The sequence below is a fragment of the Rissa tridactyla genome, chromosome Z (genome assembly GCF_028500815.1).
Source record: "Rissa tridactyla isolate bRisTri1 chromosome Z, bRisTri1.patW.cur.20221130, whole genome shotgun sequence".
Taxonomy (NCBI): domain Eukaryota; kingdom Metazoa; phylum Chordata; class Aves; order Charadriiformes; family Laridae; genus Rissa; species Rissa tridactyla.
This window is the reverse complement of record NC_071497.1, coordinates 61,981,230-62,001,672: the sequence shown is the minus strand read 5'-3', so window position 1 is coordinate 62,001,672 and position 20,443 is coordinate 61,981,230. Positions and strand designations below refer to the sequence as shown.

Here is a 20,443-nt window from a genome sequence, read left to right as displayed (position 1 = left end):
TTAAAGCACACAGGGTTCCTCCATTGGGAAATTCTTTCCTTTGTAGCAGTTCCTTTTCTGCAAAGGGCATTGTTGCAGGAAGAGTTATCTAACCTGTGGTACTTAGGACATGTTTGCCAGCTTTCACTCTTCATTTGCTGCCAGCTGCATCACATCTGATTCAAGACCTTTTCCATAACATTACACTTCAGTCACTCTTGCAGTTAAGCCCACAGAAACTTGACGTTAAATCTATAAGTTAAAGAAACTCTGTTGTATTTTCCACAAATAACAAAGACAAACAGCTTCCTCTCATCCTTACATCTAAAGAAAACTGGACGTAGAGTCAAGATCATTATATGTAATTAGAGGGATCTGCTCCTGCTTTCATACAGGAGGGGCTGGGTCCTGTTCTTTTCACTGTAAATTTCGCAGAGATCATTTGGCAAACCTGGAATTAGTGCACAGTGGGGGAAGGAACAACAGTATCTGAGGGAAGAATAAAGCGTATACAATGTTGAAGGCTGCATTATGAAAACAAGTATACAATATTTTCATTTCTCTTTTCACATGTAACTCTTCATATATTGTATAATCTATTCACATTTATCCATGTGAATTTGTCATCATAGCTTAGGGCAGATTTTTGTGCGAAGTGACAGCATGTGTGTGGAGGGAAGATGTCTCCAATGAAGCTGAATTAGTATTGTTAATATCAGTTAATTAGAATAATATGAAGGAGATGTACTTAATTAAGAAAATAAAACCAAACGAAGGCATTGCTTTTTTGCATGAAAACAGGTTTAATGAATATGCTGACAAGAAGGGAAAGGTCAAGCAGCAAACATGGCAGACCTTTCAATTTGGTTTTGTATGCTGTATTCACCTATATGAAATAAGGTATGCCAGTTACAATTAGCCAAATCCTGCAAATTGCGAAGGGTTCTTTCAGACCTGCTCTGGACCAGTCCAACTGGAGGCTGTTAGTAGTCCTGAGAACAAGGCTTACATTCATCTGAGGGGGAAGAAATTCAACAGGCTACGTGTAACCCGGGGATGTGGAAGAGTAGCAAGAATTCCCTTGAGCTTGAGAAATCTGGGGAAATGGCAGGCCGTTGGGGATGTCCTGTAGCTAGACTGACTTGCAGACAAGGATCCTCAAGTCCCAGCCAAAGGAGTTGACAGGGAAGAATGACAATTTCTGATGGACTGTAACTGTGTGCGCCATAGCTGGCTGGACAAAATGCATGAAGTGTAATTAAAAGTGGGGGTTTTTTTCAAAGTGCATTTAGTTCAAGAAATTGGCAGTTGCTGACAAAACTGCTTTGCTTCAGAAATTTTCCAGTCAGGCACAAGCTTGTCATGTGTGTTTGTAGACAGGGAAACTCTCACTTTGTCATCTCACTTAAGCGTCTTCTTTAGAACGGTGGAAGTTCTAACCTGTGCTCCAGGTTTGTGAATAGATGATAATACTCATTGTTGATAAAATTGTTTAAATTACAACCTTGTATTAAAATTACAATAGTGCAGATGTCCAGGTGGATTTGACCACCAGATAGGCTTTACAGTGAACAACTCACCGTTAAAACATGGACATAATGAGGTAGCATTCTTCCTAATAAAATGTACTAACGGCTTTTTTTGCAAAGCTGAGACAATATAGTTCTTACCTAGGAAAGAGGAGAAAAGTAACACACAACAACAGCAGCTGAATCTGCCTTGGAGAGACCCAAACAGACAAGACTATAAAAAGGACGTGGGCCTGTCAGAGGGAGTCCAGAGGAGGGCCCCAAGGATGATCAGAGGGTTGGAGCACCTCTCCTGTGAAGACAGGCTGAGACAGTTGGGGTCATTCAACTTGGAGAAGGGGAGGCTCCAGGGAAACCTTAAAGCAGCCTTTCAGTACTTAAAGGGGGCCTACAGGAAAGATGGGGAGGAAAGTTGGGGAGTGTAGTGATAGGACAAGGGGTAGTGGGTTTTAAACTGAAAGAAGGTACGTTTAGATTAGATACTAGGAATAATTTTTTCATGAGGGGAGTAGTGAGACACTGGAACAGGTTGTCCAGAGAAATTGTGAATGCCCCATCCCTGGAAGTGTTCAAGGCCAGGCTGGATGGGGCTTTGAGCAACCTGATCTCGTGGAAGGTGTCCCTGCCATGGCAGGGGGTTGGAACTAGATGATCTTTAAGGTCCCTTCCAATTCTAATGGTTCTATGAATCTATGATTCTATGAATTTTTAGCAGGTCACTTTGCTTGCATGTGATACTACAGTTAACAGAAGGACTAACCAAGTTTTTGTATCTATATTCATTCATAGAACCATAGAATACCAGGTTGGAAGTGGCCTCAAAGATCATATGGTCCAACCTTTCTTGGCAAAAGCACGGTCTAGACAAGATGTCCCAGCACCCTGTCCAGCTGAATCTTAGCAGTGTCCAACGTTGGGGAATCCACCACTTCCCTGGGGAGATTATTCCCATGGCTTAATCTTCTCATTGTGGAAAATTTTCCTCTTGTTCTGGTTGGAATCTCCGTAGGAGTAACTCATACCCACTACCCCTTGTCTTTTCCGTGTGACTCCTTGTAAAAAGGGAGTCTCCATTGTCTTTGTAGCCACCCTTTAAAAACTGGAACATGGTGATAAGCCTCCCCTAAGCCTTTTTTTCTCAAGGCTGAACAAAGCCAGTTCTCTCAGCCTTTCCTCATACGGCAGCCTACCAGTCTTTTGAGCATCTTTGTGGCCCTTCTCTGGGCCCTCTCCACCCTGTCCGCATCTTTTTTCATAGCAGCGATCAAAACTGAACACAGTATTCCAGGTGTGGCCTGAGAACTGCTGAGTAGAGTGGGATAACAACTTCTTTATCTCTGCTGGTGATGCCCTTGTTGATGCAACCCAGCATCCCGTTGGATTTCTTTGCCACAGTGGCACACTGTTCACTCATAGTGAGCTTGTTGTCCACCAGGACCCCCAGGTCCCTCTCCAAAGAGCTGTTCCCCATCTGGGTGGATCCCAGCCTGTGCTGCACTCCTGGATTATGTTTTTCCCAGGTGCAAGACCTTACACTTGTCCTTGTTGAACTTCATAAGGTTCCAGTTCGCCCACTCTTCCAGCCTATCCAGGTCTTCCTGCAGGGTGGCTCTTCCTTCCGACACATCCACTTCCTCACTCAATTTGATATCATCAGCAAACTTCATTAGGGTGCACTTGATCCAGATCACTTATGAAGATACTAAACATCATTAATAGCTGATGGTTTTTCATAACCTCATAAACTTTACCCAGATAATTTTCTGCAATTATTTTGTATTTCTGAGGGAACGCAAAATCTGATAACATGGGATCGTCTACACTGTGCTGTTTTGATCACCTTTTTACACGCCTTTATTAAATGTTTCTGTAATGTGTGACCTTGGGGCTTGTTGATATCTCACGTAGAATATAGGAATGCTCAGTGCCTCTGTCTCTCTGGGCGGGCCTGTAGATTATGACAGGATAGTTCGTCAAGAGCATTACCCTCTATTGGAATTGCTTTTAGAAAAACATAGACTTGGCTAACTCAATAAATCAAACTCTCTAAGCAGAAGTATGCAGATCATGTAAAAAAGAATCAATCTCAATCTGTTATCCATACTGTGCGATACAAGAGCTCTTGTAACCTGCGTGCTGGAGTCTGATCTTTCAGATCGAAATAGTGCCCCATTTCTAAAAGAAGCTGCAAGTCAGACGCTTCTCTCTTGCAGAGATCAAAAATGCTCTGTTGAAATGGCAGATCTGGAGACTGTTGGTTATGGTACATGTGGTAGCAAGCAGTGTTAAGTCACTGTATTGTGTTGTCGTCCTCTTAGGTTTATCCATTAAGCTCAGTATAAACATGTAGTTGCAGCTGATCCAAAAAATATTCCTCAAACTGGAATCCATCTCACCTGCAATTCTGTAAAAGTTAAATATCAAGTCTAAGATGGTCATCTTTTTTTCTTGTGATTCTTGGCAAGACAAAAGCATGAAGAGTAAGTGTCCCAGTCTTAAGAAAACTGACTGAGGTGCTGAGTTGAATTTGCTTCTGCTTTCTCCATAGGATAATCATCTAGATAGTCCTATAGACATACTTTTTCAGTCCGATGAAATGAACACCACCCTTGGTTTGTAGAATCACAGAATAATTTAGCATGGAGGGGAACTCTGGAGCTTATCTGGTCCAGTTCTCCACTGAAACCAGGGCCAGCTTTGAAGTTAGATCCAACTGCAGGGCTGGATCAGGTTACTCAGGGCTGTGAATCAAGTCTCAAAAAATGGAGATCCCACAGCCTCTCTGGGCAGCCTGTTCCAATGTTTGACCATCCTTGTCAAATTATTTTTCCTAATATCTTTTCTAATCAAAATTCACTGTGCTGCGACTTGCATCTGTTGCCAGTTCAATAGGAGAATGAGGTTTAATCCTAAAAGAAATTTGTTGAGAAATGCTGAAAATGGACTGGATTTTTAGAAATAGTCTCAGAAAAATTGATTTCAAGGAGAAACAAAAATTTGGAAATCAGTTTGCCTGTTCAGTTGTAATGTAGTTGTTGTTTTGTATGGAAAAGTTGGCTGTCACAGCATCTTGCCCACTGGAGAAAAATGTGTGTAGATGTGTATGCATTGGAGGGATATGCTCACTTACCAGATCATAGTCTTGTACAAAACAGACCATCCTCCAACATGAAGAATGGTACTGGTACTGCCGACATTAGCTGCTATATTTAGTTCAGTTTAATAATATATTATGTGGTTTATGTATAATGTAATTGTGGTACTCACTTTTTATGTGCTTTAGGTTTATATACAAGTTTTGGTGCCTGAGTCACCTGTCTGCAATGTATAGCAGACTCATATCCTCCATCAAGTGTGGTGTGTATGGGGAAGTAATGCATATTAATCAGTAAACTTTGCATTATTATTTCCATCTTTAGTTTCTTCTTTATAGAAATAGTCTTATAAATAGCCTTATTTACATAAATAATTTCCTCTTTATATTAAAAAAAACATTGCTAGTACTGTCTTACTAGTTGACTTCTTATGGTACCTTTTTCAACAGTTTGAACTTTGTCATGTTTTATTTATAAATATTCTTTGATTTCACATTATGTCTCATTCTTTTATCTTTTTTTTTTCATTCCTTGCAATAAACGGGGTATTTCATCTCGTGCAGTATTTCTTGTAAACTTTGCTCTTTAATTTTTTTAAAATCGTTGTAAGTCCAACATTTTTATTCTCTGTTTTCAAATTTGGCTGAAATAATAGTTTTTCTGTGCATCACATTGTTTACACCTTTTAAAATACAGAAACAAAGCTAAAATGCCCCTTTCTTTGATTCTGATTGCATTTTTAAAAATTAATTTCATTTATTATTTGCCAGTTCTGACTAAGTATAATATTTCCTCATCTCTTCTTCATATTAACCTACATTTATTTGCTTTTTTTGAGGCCTTTGTCTTCCTACTTCCATTCGTTTTCTGCGTTAGTAATGCCTAGAGCTGAGACAAAATACAATACAGATTCGGTGTGGCTGAGTGCAAACTTTGCAATAAATTAAAGTTTTATGCTCTGTTCTGATATTTTTTGATCATAAGTCAGACATTATGTATTTCAGAAGTTCGCTAAATGAGTGTATGGGTTTTTTCCTCTCAAATACAAAGAGATAATAATTCTGGGAAGATGTGATGCCCAGTCAAGATCTTAACTTGGAGCGCTCAGCCTTCTCTCCTCTAATCTGCTCAGAAGCAACTTAACAACAAAGATTTTCCTTAAACAGGGTTGGGGAGCACTCCTACACACCTTGCATAGCTTTTTAAAGTCAAAAGGGATTCATAAGTTTAGAACAGCTCAGTAACAGAATGAAAAACCCTGAAGTGAGCTACTTCAGACAAGTAGAATAGCATTGGTACTAACATTAATCCTGATACCACAAAAAGGAAAGAATTGCACGGTGGTATGAATTATGGAGAGTAACCCAAAGTTCTGTCTTTGTCATGTAAAAAATGAAACTGATGTGGTTTTTTTCTTGCATGCTAACTGCTAAAGTAAATCATCCTTTGACACTGGGCAATAGCACAGAGTAATAACACCAGTGCATAATAATAAGAGCTGCAGTCCTTGAAGATCATTCATCTGCAGGGAAAGAAACCTAAGATAAAAAGACATGAAGGGAAGTGATCAAGCTCTTGGGTATTCCTGAAAGAACAGAGAGGTAATCTCTTGAATTCTAGCTTGTAATTTTACCAGAATTTCCTAGGAAATAAGATAAAATTACCCTACTGTGTTCTGGTTCTTTCATTCACTGAATAAATTAGGAAGAGGGCATCTTATGTAGTTATCAAAACTACCTGACAAATAATGGACCCTGATTTCACTACTGTTAAAGGAAAATTTAAAGTGGATATTAAAAAAATGCCTAAGCATACAAAAATAAAACCACAGTCATTTTATTGGGCTATTTCTGTGCTACTTAAAGAAAACAATTTATAAAAGCAGTTATTAAAGTCCACAAGAAGTATGAAATGCTATATTAGCCATCTGCTCAGATTATCTATAGAAAATCTTTGCAGATCCTTTAGCAGTCAACTCCATGTTTCCACCAGCTGCATTAATAATTGAAGAACGAAAACTCGAACATACAGAAGTGATAAAGTTGCTTGCTGAATCAGAGGCCATATTGTGGGCTTCATCCTTGTTGAGAACTCTTCCTAGCATCACCGTAGGACTACCATGAATAACTGGTTTTATGTGGCCGAGGAAGGACATTATCTAAAAGTGGAAATATGAAAGAAAGTGGCAGGAAGTGTGGTAACAAGAAATTTATGAATGGAGTTTTGATCCAGAAAGTTATTGGCAACGCACATTTTTTATGTGGTGGCTATCTCTTGTCATCCTCCTTTTAAGACTGTGTCCCTCCTACCTCCACTGAACAATCCAAATTTACGTTATATTAAAATTTGGTTTGATTTATTAAAGGAAAAAGTGACCAAAGTATAACTTACTTTTAAGGAAGTGGCCAGAAAGCAGCTTGGTGCAATTTGTTTATAATCTAAATAGGTAAGCATTTTGCAGGGTAGATATGGGTAGCTTCCAATTTAATCAAAGCAGTGGGATTTAATCAAAGTTGTGTTAGTACTTGTCTGTAAGCCAAATAATTTGAAATTTCAAATAAATTTCATTTATTTGAAAGAAACGTGTGTGCAGATAGACCAATTCTGAGTGCACAAAAAATGGACAACCAAGCCCCTGTATAGATGTATGCAGTCCTTTCATCTGGAATTGCAAACAAACTCTTGTTACATTAGAAACTCCTGAAAAGGTGCAAAAAAAAAAAAAAAAAGGCAGCTCTTGTCCAAGTGAGGTCATAATGTTAAACATAGACCAAATGTTCAAGAGAGATGTTCTGGGGAGTATTACGGTTTTCTGTGACACAGTGAGATCTGTAAAGGCTAATTGTTGTAACGGTGATAGTTGAGTTTTTAGAAACGTATGGGATTATAGTGACTTTGTTTTTTCACTTTTGAAATTAAAATCTTGCCTTAAAAAAGAGTTTATATTTCAGAGCAGGCTGTAATTATCTGTGTAAGGTTGGTTATCCTTCTTGCAGTGGAACTAGTTTCTAATGAAAAGAAATCCAGAGTTAATATTGTAAAAATCCATGAGAAACCATTGCAGAGGCTGACCACCACCTTTTCATGGCATTAGAGGGTACCGAAGGAAAAATACGAGCATTTTATTTCAGGGCTCCTCCAATATCCATTTCAGCTGTCATAAGTTCTGTATTATTTTTGAAATGGTATGTCTTGTCAGTCTTGACGTTGGATTATCAGAGCATTTCCTAGGACAGGGTTTCTGAAATCCAGCACGTTCTCTCAGCTCCCTTTCTGTGTGTGATCCCTAATACAAATAATCCATGTCTAGCCTTTATCAAGATTCAACTGTTGGTTAATAATTACGGTTTAGTAAAAAAGCTGTCTCTTCTCAGACAGGGCAGGTGAGTCAGGTTATGTTAGTTTTGTTTCCTGAAATCAAAATGTTTTGTCTAATGTACAGTGAACTGAAGACAAGTCCTTTCTGTCTTCTTCTGTTTTCCTTGATTTGTTTTTAGAGCAGATTTGCATTTAGGACCCAAGACTATTTAATTAGGTTTGTTTTTTTTTCTGGGAATTCACTTTCACTGAATGTGTCATATACAGAATTATAATTTAAAAAAACCCCAAACCACCAACCAAGTTACCATCACTCTGAGAAACGAAAAAAAAGAAAGATTTTCACTGAAATGTACCTCATCCCCATCTTCATCTTCCTAAAACACCTAAGAAAAGCGCTAAGACCTATTTATTTGCAAGTTGTAAAAAGCATACTTTGTGGAGGCATGCCACAAAATTTTTAAGTAGTCGAAGCTTTGTAGAATGAAATATATCCTATAATTCCAAAACTTCCTTGGAAAGGAAATTACTGGATTTAAATCCCCTGGATTAAAGGATGACATACCTGTACTGTGTTTGCTATTGCATGTATTTCATAAACCGTCCATATAGCTGAAAAAGGTATGTGCTAATTAGATTGCAGAGAAAGGGATGTCCCCTAAAGTTAGTATTAGCATTATTAGTTGCAAATAATAATGCATGGCTGAAACTCAAAGCATCAATTTTAGTAAACTTCTTATATTTTCAAATATTCCTACTGTAGTTTCATTACTTTCTTCACAAAATTCAAGCAGATGATGGATTATTCCTCTTTCATCTCTGTAGAAATGAGTAGCTGTGGAAAACATTTCGGTATTTCCATGGCTTGAGGCACCAGTGCCCACAGAGAAAAATATGTCCTTTTCAGCAAAATCTTTAATTGTTTTCTCTGTTGAAAAAAGCAATATATTGTTGGTAATGCACAAAACTCCCCCCTGCCCCCAGGTTATCATTTTATCTATGGGTAAATCTTGGAAAACTACAATAATTAATTTGCTGTCAGAAGTGATGTATATGAATAATACTCTGGTGTGCTTTTTGTTCTTTCAGCAGCAACCTTGAAAAGCAATTTTCCCTGTTTTCTGCATTTTCACGTTTCTCAGCACCAAAAATCTTTCCAGAGTTTTTTATTTTTGAAAGCTATACTGGAATTATTTTTATGATCAGCTTGTTTGCATGCTCCCTTGCATCTTACTGTCCACCATGAAGATCTGAGAGGCTTCTTCTACATAAAGTACGTGAAACCTTATGCAGTTTTTCCTAGTGTTGCTGAGCCATGCAACACCATTTCTCTTCTCCTTGTGGAAAGCAAAGGGCTCTTTTTTCTTTGTAGGAGGTTCATCTTGAATTATTGATGGAATAATATTATCACAGTCACAGTTACGATCCATTTAGGGATGTAACTCAACCAGCTAAAAATACATAATTAATACTTAAATTCAGTCTTGCATGTGAGCACTCTACCTTTTCTGCACTGTAGCCTGGGCTGGTAGACCTTAGATAGGGCATTCCACAATAAATAGAAGGGATAAAAACACCTTTAGGAAATGACAGGTTGATAGTGTCAGGTACATAAAATGGGCTACAGCTACACTGAAAATATGTTCTAATCTGTCTGTCTTTGCATTTCTGTAGCAGCCAAAGTAATTTCTGTATGAAGTTTAGAAGGAGTTTCGTAATCTATTGGTACTGAATTTAAGATGCTGAATAAAAATTATCGTTGGTTGGGTTCAGAAGTGTACAAATTTATCTCAAAAAAGTGGTTTCAAAAAATACTCAACCTGCAGCAAACACAGCGCAAATTCCTTCAGTCAGTAATTGCTTGGGGAAAGTGATCACTCAAAATATTTCTGTGATTTCCACTTCTTTGCCTCTGTCTAACTGAAGTTCTTACTTGTGAAGCAGTCATCTGTGTTGGGATTTGATGCAATCTCCTCTCGATTTCTTTGTGGTTTGATTTGACTTGTTTGCTGAGATTCTACAAGTCTTCTGGAGCTTTGGGTAGTCACTGTCTCAGGCTCATGTCAGGGCCGTTCTTGCTTACGGAGTGATGTGGCCTGAAGCCCCACTCCTCCAGTCTCCCCAGCAGCCCAGTCTGCGCTAGCTGCCTGCTACAATGCAAACGTTTGCCTGGCATCCTCCTCTCTTCATAGGCTGTTGACCCTACCTCACATCTTCCAGAGAACGCTAGGATGGCCTCTGCCGAGAAGGTCAAGGCTCTGCCAGAACAAGTTGCCTTGCTGTCTTATTTCAGCTGACGTATTTCTCACTGAAGTACGCAATTAAGTATAATGACAGCCATATACTAGAAGAGTTAGCTCATTAAAGAGTCACTAAAAAGCCCTTTCAGAATTTTTTGCCCTACATGCGATCCTTACCTGGATGATAAATGCAAAATAAAGAAGCAGAGGCTAAAAACACTACTGTTTTCTTTTTTAGTCTCAAATACAAAGCCACAGTATTGACTTTTTTTCAGATATGCAAGTCGGTGCAGACTTAGGATAGCACAATAGAAGAACTTTGTTTAGTCAGTGATTGTTCAAAGACTGTTCTTTCAGCCTGGATTCTGTACTGGCACAAGGCTTAATCACAGATACCTTGTTCAGTGTTGCTGTGCAAAGGCTTGAATGATTGATCGAGCCTTGCTCTTAGACATGGAACACTGAATGAGATGTCCCTGAAAATAGCACGTGGGAGGGTCAGACTAAAGCATTTTAGCTTCCTTTTATGCCCCCTTCTGTGCATAATGCATAAACAGTTATTTTTAATGATTTTTGGACCACTGGTCATGAGAAAAATGAATTCAATTTGAAACAAGGAAATAGAGCAAGTAAATGCTATCCAGATTTTTGCCTAGAGCTTTATCTTTTGTTACTTTTGTTTTCAGTTGCATATTCTTTATATCACATAATTTTCCAGCCCATCTTACTCTACAGATTTTTTTGAAAGGGTCACAATATGATTTTCTTTTTTATATGTACATTCAAGAAGATAACATCATGAAGATAGTTGGCATCTTTTCAGATCTTTGTAGGAATGGGTATTTAAATAAGACTGCGATTAAAGTAAACCCATTTTTTTAATTGAATTTCTTCTTTTTTTCCAACTTACTGATTTTTCAACGAACAGTAAACAAAACAGTTGAACAATGCATTCTTTTCTTGCATAAGCAGTAAGAGATGGACGTTTGCCCAGAGAAAAGCTGGACCAGAGGAAGACATCACAACCCCTTTAATGTTGGTAATTAATTTCCCTGCGGACAGCAGTTGCCTCTGTTGGCAAGAAGTTCTGTGAGAGCACTCCCTTCTCTGCTCAAGCAAAATGAGTTGTGTTTGCTTCAGCAATTTCAATAGTGTCTTGGGTTGGTATGGATGAGGGGGTCCAGGGGAACGTTCAGGTGAGCTGTGCATCTGGTGGGGCTGTTGCCGGAGATGTTTTCAGCCAGGGACAATTTGTCCACCACAGTTCAATCCACCATCCTCCTTGGGTTCCAGGCTTGCACCAACACACGCATCCTCGTTGTGTGTACCAGCCCAGAGGAGACCAGTGGGGGTCCGAGTGCATCCTCAGTCGCAGGATGAGATGCCTTTGCACACTTGCTTCCAAGGCAGTAGGTGCTAGGACAGAGGTGGTTTGGGGACTGGGTTTTCTTCTGTCTCTCCAGTTGAGGCTGTTACCCTTTTGCGTAAATGAGTATTCACTGTGCCGGTGCTCGGTAAGAGCCAGTGGATATTGCGGAGCGCAAGAACTCTAAGAGTGAGATTGACCTTCTCGGAGGTTACCATACAAAGTTGCAGTCTTTCACAAGGGGTGGGAAGGGCCTGACGCTGGGTTCCCCTAACAACCCTAGCCCTGGATCCATAGAGGCTTCTACCACCAATTCAAGACTCAGTTCAGCAGAAAAGCTTGGAAATCTTTAAGAAGTTAAACATCAGATGAGGTGAAAGTAGGCAAGGCGAGCGAGTTTGACAGTTCCAGCAAAATTTAGGAATGCATAAACCCTCAATGTCAGGAACACAGGAACCTGCCTAAAACTGTGGTAGCTCTGCTAGAGAGTGAAGGGTTCTTGACCAGGCCAGGCCCTGAGCAATCAAATGTGACTTCAAAATTGGCCCCATTTTGAGCAGGGGTCCTCAACCAGATGACCACCAGGGTCCCCTTCCAGCCTAAATTAAAGTGTGCCTCAGTGATTCTTGCTGTGTCTAGATGTTAGTTCAGACGTTGTGTAGGCATAGGTTCATCCTAGTCCGTCTGCTCCAATTCTGCTTGTATGTGTTTGTGTAACTGTAGTGGTGAATTCTCTGTCAGTCGCAATTGATAGCAGTCACAAGCAATCTAAATAGATATATTTTTGTGTAATTGAAGCAAATTTACATAATTATCTAAGACTTCAGTTGTTATGTTCAGTGGCAGATAAAACGGAGCAAACTGCTGTTACTTTTTGCCATGAGCACTGGTATTTCTTTTGGGACAATTCCAGCAAATAAGATGGTTCTTTGGGGTGGGCGGTGGGGTATTGTGTTACCAAGCTGTATCTTCAGCTCTCATTCCCCTTACCTCTCGCAAGAATTTGCTGTAATCTCAGTACTGTCCATTTATAAGTCTGATGTGCAAAAATGTCTAATCACAGTTTTCCAGTAGAAGAACTAAACTTGTCATGGCTGTTACAGAGGGGAAGTTCATGCCCTGTGACTCAGAAAGGAGAAGTTGATAGGGATTTTGTTTTCATTTTCTTGTATTTCATCTAGGTTTTCCTTTGACTTCTCTCTGCACTCTGTAATCTACCTTTTGAGCCTACAAGTGGTTCAGAGTCTGAAATCACGGGCATCACAGTGGCTTCACTACCTAGACATTGGTGCTGGAGGGCACCAACCTTGATTGTCAAGATGTTCTTTTATCTAAGAAATAAAATTTTCCTGGAGAATGCCTGCCCTCTGTCTAAGGGCTACTTCTGCAAGAGAGTCAAATGGAGACATAAAGATTTTCATTGCAGAATTGGTTAACACTTTGTCAAAAGGAGTTCTTGGGCCAGATTTGTTAGTTACTGTAGGTAGATGGTGCAGCTCTGTCAAGACTGTGTGCTAAGAAAGACTGACAGGACCATATCTTCTGGAAAAAACAGTTACTAGGTTTTAGATAGTTTTTTAAATATTTTAACAGTTTGTTATTAAACAAAAGGTTTTAGTGCACACATCCACACAGACATGCAGTGTGAGAGTTCTCAAATATTTTGATCTGTAATTTGAGAGGTACACCAACAAAGGCTTTTCTGCATAGACTGTAGCTGCATGGATTTTATGTCTTCGCTGCAGAAGCTATTTTTTACAACTGTTTATTTGTGAATGGTAGGGTAGTAACATATCTTTGATTAAAAAAATAAAATAAAAAGGGCATACTGCTGCCAGGTATCTTCAACTTACCCAAGGGCAGATGGAGAGTGTTTGCTGTCTGCTAATAAAGAGGAACTGTGCAAATCCAAATTGTGCCATTAGCTGTTGGCTTTGTGACTGAGAGATGAGATCTGAAACTAGAGGAAGTAGAAAGTTGGCAGCAGGACATTGATGGCTGAGTGTCTGCTATTACACTGTTATGCCGACTTAGAAATTGAGACTGTGAAATGTTAATTGGCTTGCTGGGAAGTGGGTGAGCATTGTGGCTTGGTTGATTAAGTCGGTGCAATACTAAAAAGTGTCAGGTGGACAGGTTAGTTACACAGACAGGTCTGTGTTTAATCATCTAGCTGTTTCTGAAATGGTAATTCAGCTTCTTTCATAAAATTTTCAATAATTAGTAAGTGTAACTTTTAATTAATGTGCTCTTCAGCCTGCAACGTATGAAATTTATTGTTTCCAAGAAGTTACAGCAACCATTTTATGCTAAACAATTTGTTAAGGAATTTTATGCTAACTTCGTAAGAACCCCATAAGTCACCCAGAACTGAGGCTGTATTTCCAATGCAGCTATTGATGCAAAAAAAGTAATAGTACCTTGAATTTGTTGAAATTTATTCTGTATGTATTGCTTCTACTTATTTCAACAGGTGACTGAGCTAGAGTGTGTGAGCAGTCAAGCCAATGCAGTCCACACACATAAAACAGAATTAAACCAGACAATACAGGAGTTAGAGTCTACGCTGAAGAAAAAAGAAGAGGTATTTGCTAACATTTATTCTTGGCTTTTCTGTTATATCATTTCTAAAGGCTTTCAATATTAAGCTTGTGATGGCTGGTAAATATTATTTCCTATTGCTGTTACAAACTAAAATTTTTTACAGCTTCTTTGAAATTATTAATATTTTTCCGCATGTATAATTAAGTCAGTCCAATATAGAGCTGGATATCCGAACAACAAAAAGAAGTATCATGGTTTTCTGTTTGCTTTTACCAAGCATCTCTGTTTGCAAAAGTCAGTCATAAGTGGTTTCCACAGAGCAGTCATCACGCTGAACGAGTCCAGAGTCGGTAAGAAGGGAAGTTGTCGTAAGCATGCTTTCCTTCTTCTGGAGAGTAAGGTTTGGAGCAAGTGATAGATCAATGCCTTTTTCATGCCAATCTGTTTTTCAGGCTGTGTTAATATAGCGGTCTTTTATCATCCCTAAGATCAGCCCTTTCCATAAACGCATGCCAAGGCCCCCGCCTGAAACTTGATGATATTTATTGTGCCATCTGCCTTGGGCTGGGCCAGCAGCAAGAAAATAAGAGTAACTGGAGTAACACCTGCATTGGCATGGGTGCTAGAGGAAAGCAGATTTGTGCCACAGAATGGTTGAGAATCGTCTTTTGTGGATGGGAAAAAGGAGGTGGAGGGAGCTGTGTATAAAGGATTATTTTTTTTTTTGCCCTGTGTAAGAGCAGATTGCTTGAGCCCTCCGTGACTCCAGTGGAGCAGTTGTTAGCTGTTTCCAAGGAGGACGCAGGAGAGGCACAGTAGTTACAGAATATTCTCCCAAAATGGAACGAAGCCTTTTCCAAACTTCCTCATACTTAAGACATTAGCCGGAGATCGGTAATGTTTCCTATTTTGGTGCCCGTGCACTTTTGAATTATGCTGAGCTGATAGCTGCAAAGACATGTTTCTGAAAGGAGTTCTGGGAGGTGAATATGCCCTTCCAGGTAAAAGTACTTAATAGTTTTAAGTTTGATACACTGTAGTTTCATTAACTGTTTCTATTCATGCCTCCCGAAAGTAGAAAGTGTTGATTATTATTTTTATCTATATTTGTTATTTTTATGCATTATTACTTTCTTCTTGTTAAATTAAAGATACCATTTTTTGTAGACTCTCTTTTTACAGAAATCAATAGTCAAAGCAGGCGATTTTTTGATGCTCAGCCCTGCTGCTAGTGACATAATAAGCAGCTCGCAGATGAAAATTGGATTTTTCTCTTGAAAAAATGGAGAAAGATAGATTCTAATAGAATTTAAAGTATAAAACTGTTTCTCTAATTACAAGGACCCTTAATTTTCCAGGAAAAAAATATTTCAGGTCTTTTGTGTGGGAGAGGAAACTTGGACTTTTATAAAAGAAAATGCCTATCCGTATTGTTGTTTATTTGCAATGGAATTGCTGGTTTGGGACTGTGATTCAGGAGTGTTGAAAGCAGGGCTTAAATTTTGTGTGCTGTGATGGGCAGTAGCCAATTGCTGGTTTTGGTATCACTGCAATGGCTGGCTCAGGAGAAGAAGCAGTAGCCAGCTTACCTGCACTGCGGCCAAGCCAGGTAACGTGTTGCTAGCAAGGCTGTTTTTTCTCCCTTAGGAAATAGAAGGATTGAAACAAGAAATCGAAAATGCCAGAGAGCTCCAGGCACAGAGGGATTCTCTGACCCAGAAGTTACAGGTGAGCTATAGTGCATCATCTTCATTTAGAGAGAAGGGAAAAACGATCATCAAGTGAGCAGTTCACATCAGCAACTTGTGCTGCATTCACTGAAGGTGCCAGATAAATATGTACGTTAGACTGCATTGCGAAGTGGTGGGTTGGGATGATCCTTAGGAATTTGTATCAAAGTTTCCACCTGCTGTAAGCTGCTATTTTTACCCGAGGGAACAGACCCAGATTTCATTTACAAGTCCACAGAGCACTCTCAGGCTAGCAGATGTCCTTCATTGATACGTGTCCTGGGCAGTTCTGTCTCACTTTCATTACAGTGTCTTCCCATAGATCTTGTGTGCCACCAAAACTGTCAGGCTGCGTATCATCAGGTTGGGATGAGTTTGTATTGGGCTTTTAAACGTGCCCTGACAAAGTAAAGGTTAAAGCGCTCTTGTGTACTACAGACTTTAAAACCACACTTTGACGTTTTCTTGGAATTATTTAGGATCATAGTGGTTTTATTGGGTTTTCTTCTGGGTTGTTTCTTTAGTGTGTGTAAAGCCAGATACCTCAGCCTACTGGAATGGGCATGCCCTCAGTAAACCCTCCCTTGCTACATCTCAGCTCCTGTCTTTCTGTCGCTGGGCTGACCAGCCGGCACATACGCACCTCCCTTGTGAAACCTGCCCTCTGAATGAGGCTGACCCAGAGCTTCGACGGGTTCAACTCTGAATTCAGACTTCAGAGTTTTGATAGGACTGGGAACTCAAGCTTTAAATGGCTCCAAGCCCAAAGTGCTGAAAGGTGACCCTCACTCTTCTGTGGCTCAACCTCAATCATGCTGAAAGCAAGCCCCATCAGACTAGCCACAGCTTAAAAATCGTTAAGCAAGTGTTCTTTGAAATGCATTACAAGAATTGGAACTTCCTTGAATCTCCTTCTAACCTACAGAATAAAACCACATTATAAGGACAAAATGAGTTTATTAATTTTTCCCCATTCTTAAGTCAAATTATTTGGAGAAAGTATGTTATTACTTTAAACAATCTTTAAAGATTGTTTTGAATACACCTGAGCTTGCCTGTTCCACTATTTCAAGAATTGTTGCTGGCTTTAGGCTAAAAATGGGGAGTTTTCAGCTGAAAAGGAGCTTATCTGAGAGACTCAAAAGGGAGATTATAATGAAAGCTGGAAATTGTTCTAGCAATAGCATATGCCACAATTTCAGTGTGAGATCATATGAAAAGTAATAATGAGCCAGAAATCAGCTATCCTTAGCAAGCAGAATTATAAGAGACTAGAAAGAGATGAACGATGAGAAAATGCTAAGTTTTTATTAAAATTTGTATAAAGTCAGTAGCTTCCTTTTGGTATATTGATATCTTTAGTAACCAAATGGATATATTGTGTATATATGTCCATACGTCATGTTGTAGGCGATCAGTTTCTGAAAATAGCTCTATATGGTTCTATTCAAGTAAATTTAAAGCTCACTTAGGATCTGAGTTAAAAGGGGCCTTTCTTAAGCTTAAAGCTTATTGATGACCCGATGCAGCCCATCTAAAAGACCTTGAGTCTTTGCTTTGCTATAACCGTCCTGCTTTGATTATACTGGCCTTCTCTGAGCCACTTCACCCCGCATCTGTGACGTCCGTGAAATGGTGTTTTCTCCTCTAGCTCCAGACTAACCATCTCGCATCTGTTCACTTTGTTGACTCATCATCTGTTTTCAGGGTGATTGTCTCCAGGGTCCGTATCTGTTCATCTCTCTCTTTTTTTCTTCTGGTTTATTTTTTTTCCCTCTTGTGCTTGCAAATGGATTATGTAATTCTAAAACATTTTGGAATGTAGCCTGTATGAAAAATGCTATACAGAGAAATGACCGTTTCAAGGTGTGTTGCGTTTCTGACACACTCATGTCAGGGAATGCATTAGGAATCCATCACTGGCAAATTCCAGTGAAGAGCAATATGTTATCACTGTGAAGGGTAAGTATCGGGGCCCTTGTTACTTACTAATTTCATTAGCAATGTAGAGAGGACATATCAGTGAGTCACGATCAGTGTGACTCTCACAGTAAGTCAGGGTATCGTCATTACTATGGCTGATTCCTAAATATAGCTGTTGTGTATGAATTCTTTGCAGTGAATTCTACAAAAGATTATTACAGTACGAATAACCAACATAACTTGTTAATAATTTATTTCTTTTCTGAAATAATATATGCGAAATGATTGTGTCTGCTGTAAGAAGAGCTTGAAAAAACAGGGTAAAATAGACTTTGCAAAGGGCGTGAATGTATCAGAAAAGTCAGTTTATTGTTAGATGAGATTAACTACAAATAAAATGAAATGACACGACTAAGGGAACAGATTACATTACATGTAATCTCCACTTCTTCCCATCAAGAAGCAACAGTTTTGAGGTAGACTGATTTGTCATAAGAAACTGCACATGAGCTGGACATGAACTTGTAATGCAGTACTATTGTAAAAATCATTAATACTAATCTAGGTTAAATACGTGTAAGGATCAAATGTAAAATTTGGGAAGAAGCATTTTCCAGAAATTAAAAGCAACAGCTCCTGGCATATTTCAGTTTGTTCTACTTCCCATACGTCATTAAATATTTTAAGCATAAGGTAGGGAAAATAAAACAGGAGGAAGGGTGGGAGAAAGTATATCTGAGGAAATGTTTGGGAAGCTAAATGTATATGGATAAGGAAAGAGATGTCAAGACTGGGATATAAATAAAATATGGAAGCTGGAAGTTTAAACACAAGGGAGCTCTTCTGATTTGAAGAGATACAGGGCAAGGACTACCAATGGAGAGTTAGCCTTTTGCTGAATATGGGTGAAGTTCCTACATCTCACTTTTGGTTTTACCTCGGTGCTCACAGCAGAGCAATTCCGCAGTTAAAGAGCATCTGAGGAGGGCCTGAAACATGATCTTCAGTGCTAGATACAGACCAATGGGATGCTCTTCAGGCCCGGATATCACAAAATAAAACCATGTATGTATCCATGGATTTGTTCCAAAGTGGTCCCTTTCATCACTGGCTTGCCTTCTTATAGAAGTTAATTATCTCTAGGGTAAGAGCAGTGGCAAGGAGACTTCCTAGAGCACACAGATTTGGTGTGTAGAAGAGGAACAGTGACAGGAGAAGCAGGATGCGTGAGCAAACGTGGACAAACAGCAGTCGGTTTTGTGTGAGATGAAGATAAGACTCTGTCATTCCTGCAGAGCTGAGGGGACCTTGAATTTCCCTTTTTGTCCTGTGCTGCAGTCACTTGGCCTCAGGGGGCCCGAACCCCTGCAGTCACTACAGCAGGTGGTACTTGCCAGTACCTGGTTTGCAGAGCAGGAGTGGGCTCGACGCAGGAGAGCCTTCAGAGGGTTATAATCAGTTAGCTTGTTTGTTTATAGCAGCAGTGGGGTAGCTAATCACTACATACGCATGTATGTATTTTAATTTCTATTGTTTCTACAAATACTCTTTTCAGTTGCTTCCTTTAGTGCTTTGGCAACTGTGTTGTTCAGTGTTAAACAGATTAAACTAATTCTTCTGTGGGTCCTGGCAGCAAAGAGTAATTCCTGCTCTCAGTTGTGCTGTTCAAGACCAGTGCCCAAAACTCTTAACTTGCCCATTTACAAACAAGAGGTAAGGGAGGTTCTCCACTTCAGCTTGGACATCACCCTTGGCTGCACGAGCAGCCACAGTTATGAGGAGATGAGGTTCCCGAGGCGCTGCCTTCTCCACCCGCGCCACTGCTGGGGTGCCAGGGCTCTCCCCGGCTGTGGGGCATGGGAGCCCACACTGAGCACGAGCCACATCGCCCCATCCCTCCTCGGGCCAGGGATGCAGCGGACCATCGGCGCTGCCATCAGACCCTTCACGGGGGGAACGTGTCTCTTGGGCCACGGACTTTGACACAAGTCTCATACCTTTTACTCTTGGCTGCCCAAATACGTGTTCTGCGTGGGTCAGGCTGTTTCTTAGCTGAGATCTCTCCCGTGAAGAACCATAACAAAATCAGTGGAAGGGCAGAAGGAGGAGTCGCTCCTGCCAGGAGCAGCAACTGCTGCCAAATGGCTGTGAGAAACCAGTTGTTGTAAAAACTCAGAGCAGGGCCATTAAAGCTTTGTGACACAAAGCCGCTGTAAAGGGAAGAGGTGGTGAAAAAATGTTAAGTGTGTGTAAACACAAATTCACTATGCACTTTTCCGGAGGATGGCTGCAGAAGGTGCGTGGTATACTAAACATGCTGCCCCGGCGCTGCCGTGGAAAGTGTTTTTCATAACCGAAATTACAAAATTCAGCGTGAAATTCCAAGACGTGCAATGAGCGCGCCAAGAACCCGTGTGCTCTTCCAGGCCCAGGTGACAGGAGAGGAGGGCACAAGCTTTGCAGGAAGCCAAGCGGTGTCACCTCCCTCCCCCTGCCCGCGGACTGGCACGGGGGGGGCTTCTCCTCCTGCTGAACCGCAGCTCAGCTCGCTCGGCATCACCTCCCCCCAGCTCTGGGTGACGTGCTGCTACTTCATGGTTCCACCCGCCGTGTGGGAACAGCTTTGTCCGTGCGGCACTTGGGCTGCTCCCGCCGCGGGGCTTGCGGGTGTGAGCGCCAGTCTTGCTAGTTCATGTTCCTGTCTTAATCTTCAGGGCGA

At 40.3% G+C, this 20,443-nt stretch overlaps 1 protein-coding gene across 1 annotated transcript in view; it reads left to right on the top strand.

The window, feature by feature from the left end:
• Positions 1-20,443, top strand: part of HOMER1 (homer scaffold protein 1) — a 92,369-nt gene that overhangs the window by 68,623 nt on the left and 3,303 nt on the right. Inside the window, exons 7-8 of the mRNA XM_054185518.1 lie at positions 14,001-14,111; positions 15,719-15,799. Of these exons, the coding sequence (XP_054041493.1) occupies positions 14,001-14,111; positions 15,719-15,799 (192 nt within the window). The remainder of the gene's footprint in view (positions 1-14,000; positions 14,112-15,718; positions 15,800-20,443) is intronic.